Source organism: Leuresthes tenuis, unplaced genomic scaffold, assembly GCF_036924035.1.
Source record: "Leuresthes tenuis unplaced genomic scaffold, fLeuTen1.0.hap1 SCAF_3, whole genome shotgun sequence".
Classification (NCBI taxonomy): Eukaryota; Metazoa; Chordata; class Actinopteri; order Atheriniformes; family Atherinopsidae; genus Leuresthes; species Leuresthes tenuis.
The window spans coordinates 16,347,164-16,373,200 of NW_027325357.1; the positions used below are offsets into that span (position 1 = coordinate 16,347,164).

The window sequence follows — 26,037 nt, forward strand, 5'->3', positions numbered from 1 at the left end:
AATAAAAATGGCCCACCTGTGGAACTCTCCCTCTATTTTTGCTAAAAGCCACACAAACTGGTGATGAATATTTGTCTGGAGACAATAGAAATACTGGCTGGTTCCACTCAGCAGCTATTTCTTTGAACTAAGATAAGCATGCACTGACCTTTTTATTCTCTTTGTTTTTTATTCATACTGACTACATCACTGCTGATATTGTGGTGAAATTGTGAGAAGCCTCAGATCCACTGCATGAGGAGGACAAATCTAATAATTACCACTTATGTTCTGTCTGTAAATGGGATATTGTAATGGAAACACAAATGCAACCCAGAGGAAAGAGCTTTTTAACCACATGGAGCACAGTGGTTGTGTTACTGGATCTCTTTTCCACCTTTACTGCTAAATCAAGCTTTTGCGTGCACATGACAGACAGCAAGGCAGAGAAACACAAACACTTAGTATGTGCTTGTATATTCAGGAGACAGAAATGCTGATCCTTCTCCTTTGGGCCCTGTCAAGCACACTTAGCATCAGCGTTTACAATGCAAAATGAGAGAAAGTGTCTGTAATTCCAGGTGGCCTGAAGGCAGGAATAAAACAGGAGCCAGGGGAACATAGTTTTGTTTTGGAAAGGTCTGCTGGGCTGTCTGTTCAAACACTTTTGAATGACGTACTCACCTCATGATGGACATACAGGATATGATGTCATGAGATCCAACTGTTTTCCGCTGCAACAGAAGCTCTTCTGTCAGAAATACTCACAAAATATGAGGTTATTCTAATAATAATACCCTTTATAACAGCAGTAGGCTGCAGATGCTTCATTCTTTCACCAAATACCCTTCTTGGTTTTCTTTTGAAGATGAGAAGCTGAAAGCCACACTCTGGTCTGTACAGTTAAACTGACAGCACTGCATATTGTCTCATTATCTCTGTGAGATTACCAGGCCCTCAGATGAAATAACACAGGGATAGTGCTACTGGTCTAGAAATAGTGAGGCATGTATGGTCTGTAAAACAACAATGTGTCATTTCAACTCTATGCTTAAACAAACAAGATGTTAATAAGTGAGGTTTAGATGCACTGGAGGACAAAGTCACGCCAGCAGTTTCCGGTTGGATTCAAGCTTTAGGTAAATCTAAACTGACTGGCTGTTGCTTTATATCATTTTTTACCCTACTATCTATTCTGTATTATACCATGTTTGAATATGTAATTTTTCGCCCCCAGTTTGCACATCTGTTTGGATGCTTTTTGCTATTGTAAAGCTGTAAAGCTGGGTCTAACATATTGTAATATAAACCTGACAATTGAGCCAAACCAAACCTGAAAAAATACAAATAATTAATACATGTATCACATACAATGCAGGTCAACAGTGTTTTCCTACTTTGACTCTGCAGGCTTTTATTTCATCTGGTCCTGCACTCTCGATCCACTCTCATGCAAGCAGAACTGGCTGAGTCTGTTTCTTCTGCTCAGCCATTTAGAAGAAACTGGATCAGATGTGAAAGCATGCCATTGAAGCAAGAAATTACAAGACCGAAGGCCAATATAGAAAATAGAAAAATTTGGACTTTAAAGCCCAAAGTAGAGCCTGCCAGGCTCCTTCTTCCTGCCAGGATTAGCAGACTGCTGAATCCCTTGTTGCAGTGGTGCAAAGTAACTCAATACTGGACATCTACTCAAGTACTGCACTTATGCAACGTGTAAGGTAGCTTTATTTCTTTTTCTTTATCATTTTTCAAATCTTTTTTGTGTTTCTTGCCTTCTTCCACTTAAGTAGAACAGAAATATTATACTTTATTCTTCACAACTAATTATCTTCTATTTTTCATATTAAGAAATCTAAATTCGCCCCATGTCTGGAGGATACAAACATCAGTGTTGAAGATTAAAGGATCATGTTTAATCTGAAATATCTCATCAAATTGTCAAAATAATTGATTAACCCCGTTTACATTTGAGAATGGTCAAAGAAGACTTCACAATATTTTACATTGCTTTTTAAGCCTGTACAGCTGACATCATTTTTCAAGAGACCAGTCTGGATGAGCAAAATTTAAGCCAGCAAAATGGGATTTCATCAAAGTGTCTTCTGTCCCTCCCCAAAGACTTATTGATAACATTTTACCCTAACTGATGAGTTATCATAGAATAATTCTTTTTATAACCTTTTATTTATATTGACAATGGAAGATGAACATTTTTACAATATGATCATTATGAGATGTTTAAAGAGATAAAAGCAACATTTGTGGAATTTAAATCTCTGCCTATGTCTAACTCAATTTTGCTGTGAAGAGCAATAATTTCTAAGTACAATTTTGAAATGATCTAAAATCATCCAAGGTCATTTTTTCACATTATTAATGATAGAAAATTATTGTGCAACTCGTATTCAGTAACATACAAAACCTAAAAAATAATCTGACACAAAGCTGATTTAAGAGATGCAGATGTATCAGTAATGATCAAACTATAATGTTGTTACTTCTAATTTATTCCAAAACCTTAAATAGAAAAAAAGGTTAACTAAACTATGAGCAATTTATTGCTTTTTTTTTTTTTTTTTTACTTTTCTACTTTTACTTAAACCAAACTTTAAATGCATTAGAGGTCTATGTTTGTGATACAGTTTTACTGATTTCAGTGAAAAAGATGTCACTACTTCTTCAGCTAGATTAATAGATGCGTATGGCTTGTTATGTGTGGAACCCAGTGTGGTCGCATACATCATACTGTAGTGGTGCCAGGAAAAGTAGGTCTGCTCTTACTTTGTAAAGTCCTCTGTCCAGCAAATGGCAGCTGTATTTGGATCACTTTTAACCTGCTTAACAGTCTAATCTGAGTAAGATACCTCATGTGACCTTCAATCAGATCAGATTGATCCAGTCTGGCTCAATCAGAATTGATCTTTTATCAGATCAAGAGGTGTGGCACAGACCTTTTGAATCTGAGTTATTTACAACATTTTGACATTACCTTTTATTTCTGACAGTGATCCATTCCTGATCAGTAAATTCACCAAGGACAATTCTCTGTCCGAGTTTCATTCACGGGTTACTGGTCTACTGCTGGACTGGGAACAGACTTAACGGAGTTGGAAAGGTTCTCCTTCACTCTGTACTTGCTTACAGACAACAGAAGAAGTAGGTCAACATGTGCTTTTGAGTTGAGAATGAAGTCCAGAAAACATTTCACTTTACTTTGTGCGTTTTCCTCATTGTCAGGATTGTTTTATTCTATTTAACTTATGGTGCCTCTTTATATAGTGTCTGTGTAGACTCTTATGCTTAAATCTATAATCAGATGTGTTTAAATCAGATGAAGAATATTTTACTGCGTTAACATGGCTACTCAAGTGACTACCAGCATTGGTATTTGACCCCAAAAATGGGCCAGTATATTTGCACATTGTCTTTTAACTTCGACTAACTGCTTTATGGCGTGAGCTCAATGCAGGGAAATGAGTGGAAACATACAGTTTTGAATTAGACCGGTTATCATGAAACGTCAGGTAGTGTGTGTACATCGCACAAGAGAATTGTACATGTGAAAAAATGAAAAACATTATTTTAGAAATGACTAACATCTTCTGCACATGTCACTGGTCGCGGTCAATGACTCCCATCCAGTACCAAGATGATGTGAAATTCAGTGCAGGCCGCTCTCCGCATCTGATCCGCCCACCCCCTCCTGTCAGCTGCCACTTGCAGTAGTGGTGATGCTGCTCCCTGGTGTGTAGAGGAGGAGAGAAAGCGTGTCCGCTGCCCAATGACAGCGCAGGATGCTGAGAGAGGCTGCTGGGGTGAATGGAGGCGACAAGATGCCGTCTAAAACGGCGAAGGAGAGGAATTAACATCGATAAAGGTATATCTCTTCATCCCATTTCACACTAATTCTCACTGTTTTTTAATTATGGAAGTAAACACACCCAGAACTCGTTGAGTGTCCGCTCGTTTTTTGTGCGTTTTACCGGAAAAAGGCATAGGCTATGCGCGTTTCTAAAAAGCACTCAGTGGTCGTTGGTTGTATTGAGACAGTCAGTCAGAGTGCTCACTCGACACCCGAGAATTAGCATTTTAGAGACGTGTTGAGATGATACAACAGCGCCGTTTTTTTTAAATGAGGGTTTCAGTCGGCTTGCCCACGGCGGGCGAGACTATAATGTTTCATTGGTGTATTCAGGTGCTCGGCGCACGCACGCCGTGCTGGAGCCGTCGAAGATGTAGGCCCAGTGAGCTGTCAATTGCACGGTCGTGTCCTCTTTTGGTGCATCAAATGTAATAGAGCCTTACCATGAAAGCGGTAGACACGAAGATACATATGTGTTTATTGAAAACGGTGAAACAAGCGCCTGCTGGGGTTGTTCGAGGCGTATATTTCGCTAAGGAGCCGCTCCAGTCTGATTATGACCGTCGGTCAAAGCTGGAATTTGGTGGACGGGTGAACGAGCCAATTTGGTGTAACCTATTAACATTTTCTCATCCAATCAACCGAGATTTGAAGTCAGTGGAATGCACGGAGGCGTCGGGCTCTGTAGTAGAATACCTGATGAGGAGGCTGCATGTGTTGCACTTGCTCAAGTCACTCTGCGCCGAAATGAGCCGGCTGCTTGCTCTTTCACATGCATTAAGAACCATTACCAACCCACAGTACAGACTTTGTCCGCCATTGGCATGACTTCAGAAGCACATTGCCTCAGCCTAAAAATAATTTTTTGTCGTTTTCTTCACCACTGAATGATTTGAGTTAGAACACATATCCTTATGCCGGCTTTCTAAATGTCATAACTGCCTAAGAGAAAGCCGGCTCTCATACTCCATAGAGAGCCTGTGGGGAAATCGCTGTTTCGGAGTATCTGTATCATCTCAGCTGTTTCCGCACCACTGCTCTCTGAATGGCCAGGTTTTTTCCTCATTGGCCTACACTGGCGTGTGTTTATAGGTTTTCAGCTATAGGCTAAATGCTTGAAAAGTCTGCAATAATGATACATTTGAGCTTTTGATGTAGAGTTAGAATCCTTACAGTTGATAGGAAATTTTGTTTTAGAATAGGGTTAGACACAAAGGAACTGAGTTATTTCTTGTACTATGAGATGCTAACCAGTGTATAGATTATGATTGTGCCTTTTAGGGATTTGGAAACATTACAAGTCAGTGTTTTGTGTGGAGGTGAACAAATGGTGAGTGGATAAGTCAATCACAAGACATTATTGGGTTAAATTGAAAAGAATTTAAAGGCAGAAAAAAGCTACTCTTTTGAATTACTGTTTGCCTAAACAGCATTCAAGCTTGGACCCTAAATGCACTGCTCAACAAGCGGCCTACATACAAGTCAAAGTAAAAGACAAACCGCGGGTTTCTATCTCGTGTTTAGAAGATGGAAATATGAAAAAGTGAATGAAAATGGTAAGAACTTCAGCTAATGCACACAAAAAACAGGTATACACTCATTTGAGTTGGTTTGTGCCTGTTTCAAAGAAGACTCGATATGCACATTGGAAGGAATGAAGATCCTTTATAGAATCATGTCTCAACTGGCAAAGTGATGATGTGACTCACCGGCTGTTTCCAATCTGAGTCGCAGAACAATAAACTGACCTGACTGAGCGCTGTCTTCCCAAATATTCCAGATTTCCCCTGAGATTAGAATAATTCCTGAAGAAAAATTCGCTCATGTGGATGTCTGCTGCAGTTGTCTTATTGTTTTTTATTTTGCTTGAAGTTTGTTTCTTTGGTTGAACAATCGATTCTTCTACTGAACTGCCACCAATAGCAATATAGCCTAAATTGCCACCAGACACAGCCCAGTTTACTCACTTTAAACCAGTCAATTGTGCCTGATTTGTGTTTTTTTTAAATACGACTTTTCAAAAGATTGCTGCAGATTTGCTTTGCTAGAGAAAGGAAACCTGGTTAATCGTGGAAAAAAAAGGATAAATCAGAGGAATCAAACCTTATCTTGAAAATATTTTACATTTGTCATGTTTTAACGCAAAAAATAATCATCCAGACAAGCAGCAGAAATGCACCACATTGGCAGATTATGTATGAATGTTCTTGTTCTACCGAGAGACTATGTAAACATGTGTTGTACGGAGAGCAGAAAGGAGGGAAAAGAGAGTGATTTGAATAGATCATCATCTTTATTGTCCTGAAGCTCAGTTGCAGTCATGTGTCTACACATCCACTGCCCAAGTCACAAGCCAGAAATTTTCTGAAATCAATGAGAAGTAACTCAGTAAATACAGACAGATGGCAGCATAGAAATACACCAATACCCACTTAGAATGGAAACAGCTACTGTTGATACTTTCCACTAGTTTTTATTTAGGAAGGTATTTGGGACACTATTCTGTTAGACGGCGGTATGGGAAAATGAGGAGTCAGGGGCTAGAAATGCAACTGAGATGCCCAGCTGGAATCAAAGTCTCATATCAGATGATTGGCTCAATAGTGTGACTCCGCTGACATCATTTTTCACACTTCTCCTCTCTTCACACTAAATTATTTTATTGAATTTTTCAAATACACATAGGGTGAATAGCACAGAAAATGCCCACTCTTGTTGGAGGCTGGTATACATGTTTTTTCCCCCGTAAGTTTTCATGGTAAAAAAACTTGGAGAGGCAAAAATATATCTCTGTCTGAGTCACTGGTGCATCAGTGGTGACATGGACAAAGGCTGACAAACGCTGACTCAAAGATGCTTTATAGGATATCTAGGTTGACACTGCAAACCATTAACTTGATTTATAAACACGAACAGTGTCTCCCCAAAACCAGGTATCTTCACCTCATCACGATACACAGAAAAAGACTGTAAGTTATGTAAGATGCAGTCTGACCAATGAAGGTAACAGCAGCAGGGTCTGCTGTTACACATGGTGCTCCTTTAAAACTCAATCTCAACTTGCTAGTGTTTTCCAGAGGAAATGACTTTGCACAGGCAATGAATGAAATGCCCAAGGACATGCTCTGTCCAAGCCTTTAGACAATTTCTGTTGGATTTGTTCTGCCGTTTTATGTTTGACCATTCGAATCCCATTTCTAGTCACCTGTTACTAAATATAACAAAGAGATGACACCGTCCTCTGTGACCTTCTTCCATTCTTCAGTGATTGCCCCCGGCCAAGTGCTTCTTCACAGATGATGCTTCAGTAAGTAGAGCTGAGAGCCGCTGCCATCCAAATTCCTATTGGATTTCATACATCATTGAGACCTGTCGGCACACCTTTTTCTGTGCCATGAGTAGTCCTTTTATCTGTTCCTCGATGTACAAAAAAAGAAAATAAAACGCAGTGAAAAGTTTGAGACAATCCCTGATGTTTGTACTGTCAGTTAGCCACGTTTTCTCTCACAGATCCTTTGGAAACGTATGCTGCCATTATGTCAGACTACTAAGGTGATTTGTCTGTGTTAAGCCCAAACAGAGTAACCATGGCAACTGATTCTGAGGAGCAAGTGTCACCAGGGGAGAAACAGATGGAAGGGTCTAATTTTTATTTTTTTACCCAAACATAGTCCAATATTATTTATCACCAGACAGCCTGAGACATTAAAAACTCCAGTTAGCCTTTGACATTTTTCACGAAATAGCCTTCTGCGTTTGACCTAAAAATATCCACCAGAGTAATAATGACACCTTGAGTTTAAATAAATCATAGCCTGTAATATGTCTTGAGTTATATTTAAGCCACTTATGGCATGAAATGGCCCAGACATTATCACGTCATTAAAAATTTAGTCTCCTATATCTTTTTTTCTCTTGTTACCCAGTGGGATGTACTTTATTTAAAAACCTGTAAATTCTTGCAATTTTGCTGTATGAGATGCCTTATTAGGCTTGTCAACTGTTAAAAAACTGAACTTTGTGTAGTTTTTTTCTTGACGTTTTCAAGAAAATACAGTGCAGCAGAACTTTATTTCATGTACCATGATCTTCTCATGTCAGCTGCCTCTCATTATTGATTTGTATAATCAATAATAGTACCATGCATTCTATACATACTTCTGTATAATGGCGCACTGTGGTTCTCTTGATGCTGTTAACAGCACACTATTGTGTCTCGATGTACATATGGAGTCATTTGAAAGCTAACTGTTTATTTAATCCACTTTATAAACACTTATTTCCTCCCTAGAAGAAGAGCCAATCAGCTAAGAATCACACTTGCATAATTTTCTTACTCGATCTGTACTGTACAGCATTACTGGATGCACAGAATCTGTGCTTTAGAAAAATACGCATGGCTGCTGATCGATAATCAAATGGCTCTGGAATCATGAAGCCACACTCTGTGTATTATTTTGCAGATGATTTCTAAAAGAAGACATTCTTCTAATACATCTAATACATTTTCCATGAATGCCACTGTTTACTCTGAATCTAAGGAACCACCATTGATCAGAACAGACAAATGTGACACTGCATATACTGTGAGGCTGTAAAGCTGTCTTTCTGACTGTATTTTAAACGTTATTGGGATTTACTGTTGATAAGTATTGGCCAGTGGGACATCTTGAATGATGCTGGGAAATTTCTGTGCTCCATTTGAAATTGGAGCCACATAAATTGGAACAGGCTGCTGCTGAGGTTGACTAATACAGTCATAAAGCTGATAGAACAGTTTCCTTATCCATCTTCAGCCAGGCTAAGTTTCTAAAGGGCCAGTTTATTTTAGTGTAAGCACTATCTTATTATTTGAAACATACAGACAGTGGGTACTTATCTGACAGATGCTTCTCCTTTTTCCCTCAGGTCTAACTTTGGCGTGTTTCGCCAGATCAGGCATGAAATAAGTCACCCATGTTTGGTTCGAAGAGTTGGAGCAGTCTCGTTTCAGCACGCCGCTGTTAAGGACCCTGTGGTGGCTGCATCGTTGAATCACAGGACATGTACGGCAGTGCCAGAGCTGTAGGCCATGTAGAGAGCAGCCCTGTACGGTCCCCGCGCCTGCCAAGGTCCCCCAGATTGGGCCATCGAAGGGCAAACAGCGGGAGCGGGGGTGGTGGGGGGGGCAAGACGCTCTCCATGGAGAACATCCAGTCCCTCAACGCTGCCTATGCTACTTCAGGGCCCATGTACCTGAGCGACCATGAGGGCGTGGGCTCCACTGCCACCTACCCAAAAGGCACTATGACTCTAGGGCGCGCCACCAGCCGAGCCATGTACGGGGGCCGCGTCACCGCCATGGGCAGCAGCCCCAATATTGCTTCAGTGGGGCTGCCTCATGCTGACCTCCTGTCTTACAGTGACCTGGGCTCTCTCTCCATGCTGCACCACCACCACCACCACCAGGGGGTGCCCTCTGCTCTGCTGAGGCAGGCTGTGCGGGGCAGTGGGGGGGAGCTGCTGGAGATGCAGGCCCAGCTCAGAGAGATGCAGAGGGAGAACGAGTTGCTGCGACGGGAGCTTGAACTGAAGGACAGTAAGTTGGGATCTTCCACCAACAGCATCAAGAGTTTCTGGAGTCCAGAGCTGAAGAAGGAGAGGATTATGAGGAAAGAGGAGACGGCTCGCTCATCAATCCTTAAAGAACAGATGAGAGTCACTCATGAGGAGAACCAGGTGAGACCACTCCTCTGAGCTGCCACAGTCTACTCACTACTGCAGTGAATTTTAGTTGCTGCTTGTTTTTTTTTTGTTGTCCTTTTTGTTTGGTTAAGTACTGCATTTTTTTTTTCAAATTTTTTTTCAAATCTCTGATTTCACTGTTTTTGTTTTTATCTCTGCAATAGACAACAACCATCTTCAGTCCAAGAATCCAGAAAATTATTGCAGTCAGTTGTGTTTCTCAAGATTTGTGGAAACCTTTCTGGAAAGAGTTATTTTTGTGCATATATATACTTAACTCCCACTGTCCTTACCTAGTACTCTAGTACAGAATCCGTGTCACTTCAACCAAACAGAAAAGCCTTGAATTGTTTGCTACGGTATAGTAGAAATCTGAGCTTTCAGTTGTTTGTGATTGAGTGAAAAGTATGACGACTCTGCCAGCAAGTGAATCAAACTTATCACTGTCTGGCTGCAACGTTGCTTAATTTCAGTTTATTTTCACAGATTCAGCAGATTGGCCCCAGAGGGAGAGATGTCAAAAGGTTTTTTTGCTTACCTCACTGTGGGGGTGTTGTCATGGCCCAGTTAAATCACTTAGTGACAAGAGTAGGCACAAGGCCGAGAGACAAATGTCAAGGACACTTAAACACTTCCTGTCTGTCTTACTTTGTTTACCTCTCTTTCCTGACTTTGCTTTATATACCATGACTTTGATCATCTCTCATTGTTTACTTCTGTGCATCTGTCCTTTGCCGCATTCTGTATAGCAGAATTGTCATCTTTTTTTTTTGTAACTGAGGGGAAAACCCTCAAGTTGTAATTAGCCTACTTGCCTGATGCACAATTTTTTCTTTTTTTTTTTTACTGAACAAAAGTCAAATACAAACGAGGTTGAACATCACTTAACATTTAGTATGAGCTAATGCTCTGATTTGATCATTTTCACATCAAACCTCAGGTGCAGGAGGTTTCACAGCGCAGACTGTATGTAAAGCCTTCGATTTAGTTGGATATGTCTGTGCATCACCCTTCGAGGTAGCGTGTTGCCCGAGTAGACAGATTGAGCTTTTCTTTTCTTCTTCTTTGAGACAGGCCGGGTCATGATGCAGCAAACTGAAAAAAAACTTTAAGAAAGGAAAAGGCTGAATTTTGTGAGCTGCTTGTGGTCTTTGTGCCACTCTGTCTGGGTTTCTGTCGGTCTGCTCGTGTGATTTTTTTTCAGACGAGGAACAGCCGGTAGACCACTCATTACTCAAATAGGCAGACGGTGTCCCTCCACCCTTCAAGGTCAGAGCAAGATGCTTTTAGTGGGGTCATTATAGCAGACCTGTCTGTCTGCATGTCTGCTTGTGTATGAGAACATGCCTTTCGAAATCATTTTAGACTTAACTTAATTGATTGGAGTGAAAAGAGCACTGCACTTCTTCAGTTGTCTGCGGGAAGATGTCTGCAGGCTTTATGTGGGCTCAGAGGTACTTTGCTAATAACATTTTTTTTTTTATCAGAAATATACAGAGACAGTTTGATATGTGCCTGTTTAAGCTAAACCAGCACTGCCAGTCACAGGCAAAAAAAAAACAGTTCTGCATTTTACCCATTTTTGAATTGGTGTAAAGTGCTTGTTGTGAATTCTTGTAGATATTTTTAGCTTGGCTTCATACATTGTAGGAACAGAATGTGTCCAGCAGAACATGAACACTATACACTGTGGGCTCTCTTGCCTTTCTACTTGATTCAAAGAGAGGGCTCTGTATTTATCTTCAGCCTTATCCAGTGTTTGCTCTGCCTCTACACTGAGGGATATTTATATCCCTCCAGGTAGGGTTCATTAATGAAGTATGTCAGCTAATAAAAGGCAGATGTGCCTTGTTACTATAATTAGTCTTTTTGAACTTGATTTCCAGGCTGTGAAGCCTTCTTGCATAAGTGTATACTTATGGAAGGATGGTTTGGTCACACCCACCGGGATTGTTGAGAGGCTGACTGAGGAGCAAATTGCCTCATTAATAATGGAGTAATTTCAGGCCAATCATTGCACATGTGTTGTAGCACCCTTTACAGCTCCATCAGGATCTATTAGTGTGAACAAATGGCATGCATTATTTTTCTTGCGAAAATTAACATCAGGGAGTTTATGGTTTATTTAAAAAGATGTAAACCATTCAGACATTAGAGGTTTGTCTTTGTTTTTTTTGTTTCTTTAATGGAGCACAGGCTCGGGGAAATACCAATCACCGCCTGCAGAGCTTGAATCAAGACAGTTGATGGTCATGACTACAGATTAATGATTAGCCCAGAAGTGTTTTGTGTGGTGTAACTGGCACAGGCTGTTATTGTTTTACTTGAATTCAGCTGAATTTTTGCCATGCTGAATCTGAACAAGAGCTGCTGGGGGCGAATGTGGTGTGAGCTAGAGCATACCATATCTGACTGAGTCATGACTGCTGCTGCTCAGCCACCCAGTCAGCCCTTATCTTCCCGTTCCACAAAAATGGAGGCTGAGTTTCACATATCACGCCACTGTCTGTAAATGGATACAAAGCCTCACATAACTCTTTATGAGTCTCACCAAAATGTTTTGTGGGTTATGTATATTAGGTGTTGACAGTGAATAAGAATTTATTTACCGTGCAGTCTGCGGTGTGAACTGCATGAGAGTGGATATTTGATTAAAGGTTACTTCCTTTGTAGTTGTGCCAGCATCTGAAGAGCGCTAAAAGCTTTAATTATCCACACCAGTACATTATATATATGAGAAAAAAAAAAATATATATATATATATATATGAGAGGTAAAGTCAGTTATTTGTTTGCACACCACATTCTGCACCTCTTGCAGTATGTTGACTTGATATTTAGCTGTTTTCAGTCAGCAACAAAGGAGCTGCAGCAGCCATACACAATATACAAAAGTATTAATGTTTTGAATTTTGTCTGAGATTATTAAGCTCAAGTGGAGACAGGATGCACTGTATGAATAGTCACATCACTCAAGGTGCGCATGTAGCTTCTTTGTGGTGTATAAGATGGCTGCTGCTCCATGCTGGTGAACAGAATGCTGTTAAAATGACGAGTCTCTCTGCCCATTCTGTCCAGACAAGATGAAAAGAATATACAGAGAGCAAGGGTGGTGAGATTAAGATCGGAGTGAAAGATGGAGCAACAAAGCAAAGGGGATAACATGTGTTGCTCTCTGTTGTTTTTTTATTTATTTTTTTTCACTCCAGAGTAGTCAAAACTAGTTCAAATCAAAGCTTTGTCATATTCAGTACTGTACAGAGTCTTGAGCCACCCCTCATTTCTTAACATATTATAAGAAAACACAAAATAGATGCAGTGATTTATTGAAACGTGCAAACTTGCATAAATTAAAATACAGTATATAGTATACGATTCTAACAAGCTTGAGAGTCAATATTTGGTATGAGCACCATTATTCTTTAACACAGTTTGAACCTCTTAGACAAGCTTCCATGTGATTTCTTTAAAAAGTACTCAGGAATAGTTCAGGTCTTTACTGTTTTCTTTTTCTATTTATTAAGGACATCACTTTTAGATGCTACATTGTATGTTATGTGTAGACACAACATTGATTCATCCCTTTAATGCTTCAGTGATTTATAGGTCAGTGTTAAGAAATGGTCAGGTTCAGTGACTGGACAGGAAATTAGTTAAAAGGCAGTTAATGTCCAAAGAAAAAGCTTGAAAACCTTTCAAAAAGCCTGTTGCTCAGGACCACTTAAATTGATTATAAGAGAGCCAGAAAGTCCTTGTAAGCTAAATGAGTGTTGGCTTTATAAATTTGCACAGCACTGTATAGAGTCAGAATTTAAAGCCAACATACAGTCTACTGAAAGATGCTGATGTGGACTTTTTCCGTATTGAACTGAATATAAACTAATGTTGTGACTCATTATGGAGCCTTATCTCCAGGGATGTTTGAAATTGAATTTCTATATATCCAGAATGCTGATATATTGCAACTCATTTTGAAAAAAAATGTCGATATTGACATATATGAACAGGGATTTTTTCCACTTACATGCAAGGAACATCAAGTGTTTCTTATAGTGTAATCATAATGTTAGGTTTTCTCTTGTCCCGCTGACCCACATGATGCAGAAATAGATTTATTACATTTAAATAGTCAGCATTCATCACCAAAATAGATTATTACTTCAGCTTATAAGTTATGTATAATATTTATTTACAGTATTTATTCATTTGAAATATCTTAAACAGAACTGTAGACTTCATCTTTCATCAGCAGCCTGGATAATAGTCCCTGGATTGTCTTCCAGACACAATCCTTGAAAAGTTGACCTTATCTGGCTGTCATTGTTCACTCTGGGCCAGTGCTGATATTTGACTTTAAAGTCAATAGAGATGGCATGCTCGTATCATTGTGCATCCCTAATTGTCTCCCTTGTTTCATTGCTCTTCATTGCTCGGAGCTTCCACTGTGTCAGCTTTGCTAAGACCAGTGGATGTCTATTCTGCCTGCATCAACTCAAATAGGAAAATGTGTTGCTTTTTATGAACATTATTTGAATCAACACCTGATTGGGAACTTTATTACAATGTTAAAATCATTTATTTGGTGTCATTGCTGTAGATAAAACTGAGCCTCATTATTTGCACGAGTATTAGGATTAAATATGTTTAATACATGGTTTTAAATCAATTATGATCAACTGTTAGATCTAATTCAGATCACAACACATAGACGTCACAGCAAGTGTAGCCTGTGGGCGGAGGTGGTGACTGTTCCAGTGGTGCCACCGGCATTTAGAAGTTTTCTGGTGCAATCCTGATGGCTTGCAAAGAAATCTGCACGGTATCAACTCTTTTGTATGACCAGATCATCTGCAGAATTTATCACATTCTTTTCAGCTTAGCTGAAGCCCCAATTAGAAAATGTTAGTATCCTAAAAACTAAGATGATGAACGTGGCACTTGCTGATGACGGCATCAGCATTTGGCTTAGCTAGAACCTAAGTTCTGCCTTTTCTGAGCTGCTGGCATTTAAAATGTTTTGCTGCCATTAAATTCCAGATGAGCAAATATTTTTCATGAAATAGTAAAACGTCTCACTCTCAACGTTTGATATTTTTTCTGTGTTCTATTGTAAATTAAATGTCTGTTTACGAGATTAGTAAATCATTGCATTCTGTTTTTATTTTGTATTTTTTAATTTCCCACGGTTTTCCAACCTTTTTTGGGGGGAATTTGAGTTGTACATCACATAGACAAAAATGATTGACGAACGTTTTAGCTGGCAGCAAATTAGTACTAGTTCAAGTGCTGAATATCTCCATATATTTACAGAAGATTTTACCAATGAGATGCACACTATGCCTGATATTTTATTATTTTATCTCTGGCTGTTTAGTCTGTGCTCCAGCTTCTTCTGTTACTTTCAGGTCAAAACAAGTATATATATATATATACATAAGGTATATATATATATACATACATACATACATATGTAAGGTATATGTATTCGAGTGTACTTAACTCCTGTGTGCTGTTCTGAGTCTCACTTTTCTCGACTCACACCACTCTTACCTCTGTGATAACTGAGAGGATATGATTAAATGCAGCATTTGCTGGGATGGGTGTGGGTGTAATTGGCTATTGTCAACCATCACGACACACAACACAGACAAGGAATGTAGTGAGCAGTAGGCTACTGCAACTCAGCACTTCGGAGCTGTCCATCTGCTGGATTTAAATGCCCACGTTCTCTTACACAAACATGCATACGTGCAGAACACTGCATATGGTACAGCAGCTTGTTTCTGTACCACCTGGAGATGACGTCTATGAAATGATGGATGCTCTCACAATTATTCCAATTAAAAACATGATAGTCGGTCAGATTCAAAGACAGTAGGCAAGTGGTTTGTATAAGGTTGGGCATAGTTGAGCATCATGGACAGGACTAGTTACAGTTAAAGGTTGAAGATCAGTGTCTTCTGTGGGAAGACTTCTCTCTTGAGCCCTCTTAAATCTCCAATTTATAATCCAGGATTTCTTCCCACACCTCTCTACATGTCCCAGAAGCACCTTTGCGAAATGGATGCTGCTTTATCTCAGGAAAAAACATATATATATATATATTGCCATAGACCCTGATCATATAACTCTGTTTGTGGAATTGAGAAAAATTTGAACTTCACTTGCTTCAACACAAACTCACGTGCACTAACATGTATGCATGGTTGGACAGACTGTTACGACACAAAACTCGGGACAAATAAGGCTTTCAAATGAAAATAGGCTCTGGATCTCTGGTTAGAACATCATTACACTGTTACATCATCACAAAACTAATAGTTAAGGGTTTACATTTTTTGTGCACTTTTTAAAAAAAGTTTTAGGACTATAGAATATTGATGGGGAACCATTCTTCATCTCTCTCAGTAATGACTCTTATGTCTTGAAGTCCAGGTAATAAAACTACCCAGAGGATAAAATCTGCTGATTTCAGTTGTCTTAGCCTTTCTTTTCTGCTGTTAATTTAGACTTTGTTTAGAATACTAATTTGTTCCCTCTTCTCTCCTCTTCAGTGATGAGGAAGCTCAGATGAGCTTTTATGGCTACCACCAGCAGGTCAAAAGATTGTATAAAGAACATGGCTTGGGAGATTGCCACAGAAATTTATAAAGCTGGCAGAATTCAACTCTTTGTCTGTTGTTGCTCTCTGAAGGATTCCTTTTTTTCTGCACCACAAAATTTATGGCAGCCAGTTACCCCTGAGTGGTCAAGATGTCAGTCAGGTAAGGTAGCAAAGGTACGGTGTGACTCAACATCTCTCTGTAGTGCTGGTAAAATCTCTTTTTGGTATATGCAGCAAAAGAATGAGAAACCTTCTCATAAGACAGAGTGATCACAATACCAAAGTTCGCTGAGTCATGAGCGACTCATAAGAACTGCTACACCTCTGCTGTGAGTGACGGTGTGATATGGGAGGAATGGCCATGTAGCCACTTTAAGCCTCAGTGCAATTATGCAAATGGAAGCATTGGACTGTCTCCTGCAGTTTAGTTCCAAGACAGCAGGTTATTGATCAGGGAAGAATGAGGGAGCAGAAATGATGGAGGATAAGAGGAGACATGAGAAGACAGAAATAGGTGATGTTTCAATGGGGTAGCAGTATTTGCAGTATTTATATCGTCCATGGCCACACTTCACTCTTACTAGTGCTTGCTAGTAAAGTGCCCTCTGTTTGTAATTAAAACAACATGTTGATACTTTTTTTTAATGCTGTATTTCATGTTTTCTCTGTGTAGTTGCAAAATGTTATTTGGCTCTTTAGGAAATGTGTTTGTCAGTGAGAAGGTTTTCTAATTTTTAGGTTTGGTTTCTTTATTGTCAGTTATATTTATTTGTCATGGGGAAGTAGGAGTCCATGTTGAGTGTCAGTAGTTGACACTCAGCATGAAAATTTAACATTCAGGAGCTGCATGATTTCTGTTGCCGCACCAAATAGCAGTGAGTCAGAAAAGGGTGTGTGACCAACAGTTTGCTATGACAGCAGTCAGCAGGAGATTCATCAGCATTCACTGGTGACACAAACACTGCCCCCTGGTGGGTGGAAGAGCACATATCCACCCCGTATCACCTTACACTGTATCATGTCAGCCTTGTGCTGAAGAGGTTAGCCAGCAAGGATTTGTCTTTTATTCCCACAGAAATAATAGATGATAAAGATCATAGATTCAACCTGGAATGTACGATTCTTATGTTTTGAGTGATCTCCTCACCATTTTTTAATAATTTATTTATGTAGCCTACAAAATGTTAAAATAGTTAAAAAGACAAAGCAATCATCAGAAGGCCATGTTAACATCTTCAAAAGTCCTGCTTTTGTAGAACAAATAATTGAAAGTCATCAAAATTAGATAGTTTGCCATCATATAAGCAAAAAAAACAGCAAATGTGCATTTGAGAAATATCATCAATCCCTTTAATGATGAATCCGTTATGTAGAAGTTGAATTTTCTTTTTATCTACTTGTTACAGCTCCTAAATGGCAAAAATATGCATTTAACAACACTACAATAACACATGATCTTATCACTGATACGCAAAAACAAACATTTGGTCATGCTAATTTTATTCATTATGGCTCTACAGTCACTGCTGCTACATAATTTTCTTGAAACAATTAATCTGAGATCAATAAATGAAAAAATTGTTGTGGTCTGTCAGAATAATTGGACACCCATTTCAAATATTTTCATCATCTCTTTCCAGAAAGGTCATCTTGAAAAATTCATGTTTTGTTTGTACATATTAAGATTTTTTCACGGCAGACATGTTGACTTGTTATAAAAGATTAATCAGGTGAAAAAAATGACTCTGCTCAAATTGTGCCGGAGTTATCGTGCTTAGTACCAGCACCTTGAAAGTGTCTTAGTAAAATTAAACGACGGTATGGTTATAGAATATTATTTTCATCTTTTCTGCTATAACAAGCCAAAATGTCAGCTGTGAAAAAAGTTTGTTGTGTATATGCTGTACTGACTGAAGTCTGAGGACTGATAAACCAGCAGCTGTCATTTTAAATCTGGCTGGTCTATGTTGATCATCCATCTCTGTTGCATCAGGCTCTGATGCTCTGTTTTCAACATACATTTGTTTTTCTGTTCATTCTGCCCATGCTCTGCAGCTGCTGGATGCCAGGAGAACCAAGGTTTGTCCCTATGTTTGCACCTTGTGTTGCGTGCACAACATAGAGTCACCTTCAGTGTGCCGTGTTTTCTCAGACACCTGGCAGTCCCTTTGCACCGTACAACCTCTTCTTTAACGAGCCCTTTAACCTCCCAAAGAAAGTGAAATATTTTCCTCCTTATCCCTTGAACTGTCATACGTTTCCCCATAGAGACTGTGAAACTAAAAAGTGATTGGTTTGTTTTATTATGTCGGTTTCAACGTGTGTCATGCTCCACCCCTCTGTAGTGGCACAAACCCTGTAAACCACAGCCTGCAAAGTTGTTTTGATTTCAGAGAAGGAAGCTGGATCGAATCCTTCAAAACTTAATTGGGCCATTTTTCTGCACATGGATTGTTCTGTATTTTCTCTCTGTGATGGAAGAACTGGTCAATCATGCCAAAGTTAATCTTTGACAGAAACTCGGCCCAAATGTTAATCCCCTAAACGTAGAACCAACGTCCTTACAAACACTAAAATACACATGGGGGACAAATTAAAGGAAGAGACAACACAAGGTCTCTCTGTATTATGTGTTAGGTCACTGTTGTCACTTTGTTACTAGTCTCGAGAACTCTACTGCAAGGATTGAACACATTTTTAAAAAAGAATTTCTCCATCTGATGTTTTCATGACAGTAGCGCAGACCGCGCTCCATCCAGGTTCTTGCACAAGTGGTTGATTGGGTTGATATCTAGTTATTTCAAAGGATCTAGGATATGATTAACATCATTTTCATACTCATCAAACTACTCAGTGACCTGTTGTAGCCTACGGATGGGAGCTATGCTATTCTGCCAGATCCCACCCCAGTCAGTAAAGAAATATTTCATCGCAGGGTAAAGATGAACACTCAGAGCAACTTTGTATTGATTTGCTGTGATTCTTCCCTGTAACGGGACAAGTGCTTCCAAATTTTTCCAGCAAAATGCCCTGCACAGAATAACAGAGCCACCTCAGTTAAAGGTCAAGCACTCAAGCCTGCAACTGTCCTTTCTGGCAAATGTCTCTTATGTACTTACTTACTTCAGAATATAGAAACACTCCTCTGATCATATATTTTATCCAAATATGTGTGGGACAGTGGTTGTTTGAAGTGTTTGCTCTGGGCTCTTAAGTATCTGCATTCACATTAGTAATAAGTGGTTAATGCACTGCAGCTTATGCAATTGTGGATGAACTGACTTTAATGACAATTTGACCACATCCTCAAATTACAACCTCAGTTACATGAGGAAGAGTTTGCCCTCTGTTCTTACTCATATGTCTCACTAATGCACTGGCACCATGGCCATTGAATGAGTGCTGCTGACCACAATTTCCAATGTTACACTGACACGTTTCCCACAGATCGAAATCACACATCAGTCGTTGTTCCTCCCGACGCACCAGTCAGTTAAGCAGTCTTAAAGTTCTTGCCATCAACCAACAATTTTTTCCTCTCTCCATCTTGATACAAAATGCCACAGAGCATGATTGAATGTTAACAGCTTAATTATACCAGGCAGGCATCTGCATCCATTTTGCTTCTGCACTCATTAAATCAATCCCTTCAATTTGTAACCCATCTGTATTTAAGACTTAAGTGTGCAGTATAATGTAATTTAATGTGGATGCACATACAGTACTCACAAACATTAACACGTTCAGTTACCGTGGCTGAATACTGTAGTTTCTGGTTATTCACTTCACAGTTTGGGCCACTTCCAACTCAGATGCACTGCGTAAACCTTTTCCTCATGTCCCGGTGCTTCCTGTGAAGTTTGAAACACAGTATTTGTGTCCATGTCGCTCAGGATTTCAGGCTGTAAAGACTTATGCTGTTGGACAGCCCGATCATGCTTTTTTCTGTATTTAACCAGTTAACAACCCAAATTCAGAAGTGTACCAATATATGTAGTAAAAGAGTGGTCTTTCTCAGCACAGCAATAATTAATTAATCAGGTTGGCAGCTATGATGTGACTCAATCTTAACGTTGTTTCACTAAAAGAAGAGACTTTTTTTTAATTTAATTGTAACATGGATTGGATTATCTTGATTTTTTTTTCAACAAATAATCCATTGTGTCTTTTTGCAACATCAGAAGTTCACAGTTTAGTTGTTTCTCAAGATCTATGAAGGTAAGTAATGTTTCCCTCATGTTCAGCCTGCTGTATTAGTCTACAAAACCATGTGAGACCACTGCAAATGTGTGTATTCCTATATGTGTATCCCCAATGTTTAATGTTATCATGAAAAAAGGTGCATTTTGTGTATTCCTGAAATTAATTTCAGTAATTGTTGAGTTTGTCTGTGTGTGTATGTGCATGTGTGTGTGCGTGTGTGTGTGCGCGTGTGTGTATCAGCATCTCCAGATGACTATCCAGGCTCTGCAGGATGAGTTGCGCACACAGCGAGACCTCAACCACCTGCTGCAGCAAGAGAGTGGCAACCGTTCTGGCTCTGAACATTTCACCACCATCGAGCTGACAGAGGAGAACTTCCGCCGGCTGCAGGCTGAACATGACAGGCAGGCCAAGGAGCTATTCCTGCTGAGAAAGACCCTGGAGGAGATGGAGCTGAGGATCGAGACACAGAAACAAACACTTGGTGCCAGAGATGAGTCCATTAAGAAGCTGCTGGAGATGCTGCAGAGCAAAGGGCTGCCTCCTGGGCCGGGCAGAGCTTCTGAGGAGGAGGAGCAGGAGAGAGCCAGGCGTATTGCTGAGGCAGAGGCCCAGCTTGGACACCTGGAAGTTATCTTAGATCAGAAGGAGAAGGAGAACATCCATCTGCGAGAGGTACATTATGGCCAGAGCTATTCTGAGGTTAATATAAGGGGGTGTTCTTTTATTTTGTTGTCACTAGATGGAAGTGTTGAGTATCAACACAGTCTTCCCCTCTGCATGTATCACAAGGATTATGTAATGTGGTAACTGAAAACTGCAGAGCACATTTGTTGCATGAAACAGTTTGCACCACGAGACAACTTTCTATGCATTGTTTGGTGCATTTTCTTCTTTTGTTGCCAGACTGTCCTGCTTTTTGTTGAGGTGAGAATATTGTTATTTTTTTCTGTCTTGAAGGAACTGCACAGAAGAAATCAGCTGCATCAGGATCCAAGCAAAACCAAAGCCCTGCAGACCATTATAGAGATGAAAGTAAGAACTTGATTCACGTCACAGCTGGAACATAAACGCTCACAGCAGCTCCTCAAAACAGGGCATCCTGAAATAATTGTTTATCATCTTCTATTGTCTAGGAGCAGATATTGTGTGTGTGTGTGTGTGTTTGCTTATGTGATTGACATTCACAGGCCCTGTATTGTAATATCTGCTCTGAATTTTGCTGATGGCTGTCCTGCTGATTGCATTGTTGGCATTGTGATTCTCAGTTGCTGAGTCAATCATCAACACACTGTCACATCTCTTCATCTCACACATGGGCTTGCACTGAATACACCCACAAAGCCATGGTGTAAACATAAACAAGAAGTCAAACTTTACCACAAACGTTTCAATGAATTGTAATTACATATTTTTCTCGATAATTAGCTCTTCGACACACTGTCTGCAAACATCACCTATTTTATTGTTTGAATGTCATTCTGAGAGAGTATTGATTTGAAATGTGAAGCTACATTTAAAACTTTCATTCATGGTTTGCAAACACACCCATAATGCTAAGCTAAAACATAGCAAAGGATACTTATCAAATGATGTCCAGAGCTTCTTTATGATGTTTGCTGCTAATGCAAGCCTTAAAACATGTCTCTGAGAATGACAGGAACATGTAGAGGTGTTTTATAAATCTCTGAAGCTTTAAGTTGACTTTAATGAGCATTTAAATATTGGGAGATATATGCACACTACATTACACAATAATTAAGAAGATTGCAGACTCTCATTGCAGTTTTAGGGACCCCACCCACCACCACCATGTTTGGCTTTCAGATTAAGAAAAATCTATTTTTCATGTTATCAGTTTTGGATTTTTTTAACACAGATAAAGCTGTAATATACATATTATGTATGTGTATATATAAATACATGATTTGTTTCAAAAGGGTGAAAATGTGTTTTTATACCAGCGCTTGTTTTACAACAGCTGGATGTGACAGTAGAGAATTTCAGAACCATCCAGCTCCTGAACCGCTGTAGACACCACCAGCCTCACTGCAGAGGCCTGACATCACTTCCTCAAAATAAATCATGACATCATCGCTGAGCTGACACAGCCCCTCTCGCTCGGCTGGATCGGCGAGGTGCAAGCCCCAGCCTCCCTCAGCATGGTCATGTGACATCAGGGCTCTTGGACCCTGTTGATTTTCATACAGAGTGAGGGAAGTCCCGCCTCCTCCTCCTCCTTCTCCTCCTGTGCTATGGAGGAAGACCCTGCATTTCTCCTCTCTCCCACTGTGTTGATGCTGATGGAAGCACGAATAATCCACCCTCCCTCTCCCCGCTCCACAGCCCTCCCGCCCTCTCCTCCTCACTCACCAGAGACAGAGCACAGTATATAGCCTGCCTGCTGCTGCCATGGAAACAGGTGTGGTTGTTTATGACAGTGAGAGGCCAGTATGCAGGGAGATAGAGATACAGAGAGACATACAGATGCAGAGAAAGATAAACAGCAAGATTAACTGACCAGGTCGATGCATCAGTGATTACATGTGGATGGAATAAGTCAGTCTGCTCTGAAGGTACGCCGTCTTATGTCTGTTACAGCAATATCAGTTCATTGATGCTCTTCTTGTAACACGGAGACCAAGATGAGATGCAGCAGCAGGGTGAAGTGCATGTACATGTGCAGTTCTCATGCATTCACGGTAACCTCTCAGATCCTTCATTCTTCATTATAATACGTTACCCATCTTCTTCTGCAGTGGGCTGCGACTGACCCTGCTAACGGCCAGAAGTTCACAAGTTCAGAGACATTACAAAGGAGAGCAAGAGGGCCATCAAAAGAAAAAAAAGACAGGAAAGAACAAGGTTGCTCTATTCTCTGCTCAAGAGGGAGATGAACCATGGCTAATCTTAAAGACGTACTATTATTTATTTAAAAAGCCGTGAAGCTAAAGCTGCACTCTCAGTCGCAGTCCAGAGACTGGATTCTGCATTTTTCTGCCAGCAACTACGGCAAAAGCTACAGCGTGTTACTTTTTCTTCCTTGTCCTTCTGCGCGTTTCTTTCCGGTCCTGGAGGATCTGTCCAAGCTGGATGTGCGCTCAGTATTTCCCAATGGTGATTAATCCTTTGAGCTGCTGCATGGAGCTGGGTAGAGGGCTTTTTGATTTCACCGACAGATACTGCAGTTTCTCTGAGCCAAACCAAAGAGCTTCTTCTATTCTCTATATCTACCCTTTCCCCCTCACTCTCTCTGTCTTTCTTAATCCTTTTTTGGTTTCTTCAGTCTTTATGTCTTTCCTGGACTCTTGTCCGTAGTTCAGGTTCATTTGCAGCATGCAACTTGTGGACATGCCAGCGCTGGTTTTGAGGTGTGTCTCTTTTCGCCTGTTTGTGTGCAGGACACAAAAATCGCTTCTCTGGAGCGCAACATTCGAGATCTGGAGGATGAGATCCAGATGCTGAAGGCAAACGGCTTACTGAACACAGAGGACAGAGAGGAGGAGATCAAACAGATGGAGGTCTACAAGAACCACTCCAAGTTTATGAAGACCAAGGTAGAGATCGCTTGTATTGTACAGTCAAAGTACAACTTAAAAGAGAAAAATAAACATATTTTTGATTGAACAGATAGACCTGTGCATACAGCATCTGTTATATAAAGCTACTTCTTCAGAGAGAGCATGACCAGCTGTTTTCAAAGAAGAGTTTAGGGTCAAGGATACCAGAAATACCAAATCTTTGAATGCACACAAACTTTTCCTCTGTTAATTTGCAAGTATAAAAGCTCATCCTTCATTCCTCTGTGGGCAGTTTAAATTGCAATGTGAAGTAAGTTCAGAGAGTGTAAAAGAGCTGTCAAAGTAAATTCAGACAATCAGATTCATTAAACTGAACTCACGTGCCTTACTTTTCTGTGACGTAAGCTTGTGTACATGTCAGCTTTGGAGTTATATAAGTCTCATGCGTAGTTGCTGAAAATCTGTGCTTAAGTCAAGGTGTATGTGTTTGCAGTTCTCTTGGGCATTAGTTACTCCTCAGAGGTTTAACTCTGTGTTTACAAAGTCTCTATACTCGTAGACCAGGCACAGAGCAGCCACAATGTTGTTACTCTATTTTTAGGGCTCTTTTCATCAATCATGAATAGAGATGATGTATAATATATGATGAATGCAGGGGAGTCGGTCCCAAATGCAATTTTAATGGGAAAAAAGTGTGTTGATGAAAATAGTGCAAAAGCTTTAATGACTCGCTCACTGTTCAGTCAGAGGAGGTTTCTTGCGCTGGCTTATGTCACGATGGTAAAAACACTAAATTGTTCCGGTTCTGTGAAGAGGTGTGTTTTGTGTGCTGTGCAGATTGACCAACTGAAGCAGGAATTGTCAAAGAAAGAGTCAGAGCTACTGGCTCTGCAAACAAAGCTAGAGACTCTCAACAACCAGAACTCAGACTGCAAACAGCATATCGAGGTCCTCAAAGAGTCTCTCACTGCCAAGGAGCAACGTGCTGCCATCCTGCAAACAGAGGTAAAGGAAATCCCTCCGCTTGTTTGTCAACTTAACAAAACACAGCCTCACAAGACATTTCAGCCCAATATGGCCAAACTGACCATATAATAGGCTTGCTCAGAGGCTAGTGTATGCAGCACTCTGGGGAGTCTGAAGTGTGCTATAACTCAGGTCACCACCTCAGAAAGTGTACTGTCAAAGCATTTCTAATGAAAAAACGTCAAAAAGCTAAATACCCGTGGCAGCATTAAGGTTACTGTCATGTGCAAACTGAACTTTCCGAAACAAGTAAATACTCCTCTGCCATGTTTTCTCTGCAGCTGCATGGGGATTTAACTAAGAACTTTAAATAAATGGTCCTTTTCCTGCAATTTTTTTTTAAAGCAAGCTCCTTTTTGAAAAACAGCTCAAGCCAACACTGTGCAAACCTATTTTACTCCAAGTACGCTCACTCTGTGGACTTCTGTGTGGCGCTTAGGTGGATGCTTTACGTCTGCGTCTGGAGGAGAAAGAGTCCTTTCTGAACAAGAAAACCAAGCAGCTTCAGGACCTGACAGAGGAAAAAGGAACTCTCGCTGGAGAAATCAGGGACATGAAGGACATGCTGGAGGTCAAGGAGAGGAAGATTAATGTCCTGCAGAAGAAGGTGAGACTCAAGGAAATGTTAAGGCTGAGGAAAATGTTCTCATTAAACCTGCAAATAAATTGTTACATTATTTGTCGACTACACTGAGTGATGGCGTGTTATGTAATTTTACACCAGATCTCATCAGAAATGTTAAATAAACAGTGATTTAGTGCTCTGAATTTCACTCTGTGAAAAGACAAACAGAGTGCTTAGCCTTGCCAATAAAGGTAACCGTGTCTCTTGTACTCAGGGGGGGAAAGTGTCCATAGAAAGACCAGCAGGAAGAGATTTCTGCCTCACTCGCTCTAGTATGTGTGACTGAGTGTGAGTGTATGCTATAAATACTCCCAGAGTGTTACTCCCGCTTTCACTCTCACCCGCTCACTCGTTTGTATAGTAATTTCTCGTGATTTCTAAATTCATCTCCTGATGTGGTTATTTCTAGTTGTTTCTCTTTATAACCCTCTTTTCCAAAAAAATTCCATCTAGTGACAACGCTCCACACTAAAAGAGTCTTGGTAGTGAAC

The 26,037-nt window shown here is 40.1% G+C and overlaps 1 protein-coding gene across 4 annotated transcripts in view; it reads left to right on the plus strand.

The window, feature by feature from the left end:
* Positions 1-3,774: 3,774 nt before the first annotated feature.
* erc2 (ELKS/RAB6-interacting/CAST family member 2) overlaps positions 3,775-26,037 on the plus strand; it is a 39,148-nt gene continuing 16,885 nt past the window's right edge. For 3 of the 4 annotated variants that reach the window (XM_072382107.1, XM_072382108.1, XM_072382110.1), the window contains exons 1-8: positions 3,775-3,859; positions 8,753-9,562; positions 18,227-18,250; positions 20,615-21,049; positions 21,335-21,409; positions 23,776-23,931; positions 24,733-24,900; positions 25,361-25,528. In XM_072382107.1, coding sequence (XP_072238208.1) covers positions 8,888-9,562; positions 18,227-18,250; positions 20,615-21,049; positions 21,335-21,409; positions 23,776-23,931; positions 24,733-24,900; positions 25,361-25,528 — 1,701 coding nt within the window. In that variant the 5' untranslated portion in view covers positions 3,775-3,859; positions 8,753-8,887. The remainder of the gene's footprint in view (positions 3,860-8,752; positions 9,563-18,226; positions 18,251-20,614; positions 21,050-21,334; positions 21,410-23,775; positions 23,932-24,732; positions 24,901-25,360; positions 25,529-26,037) is intronic. The other variant, XM_072382109.1, reaches the window with a different exon arrangement.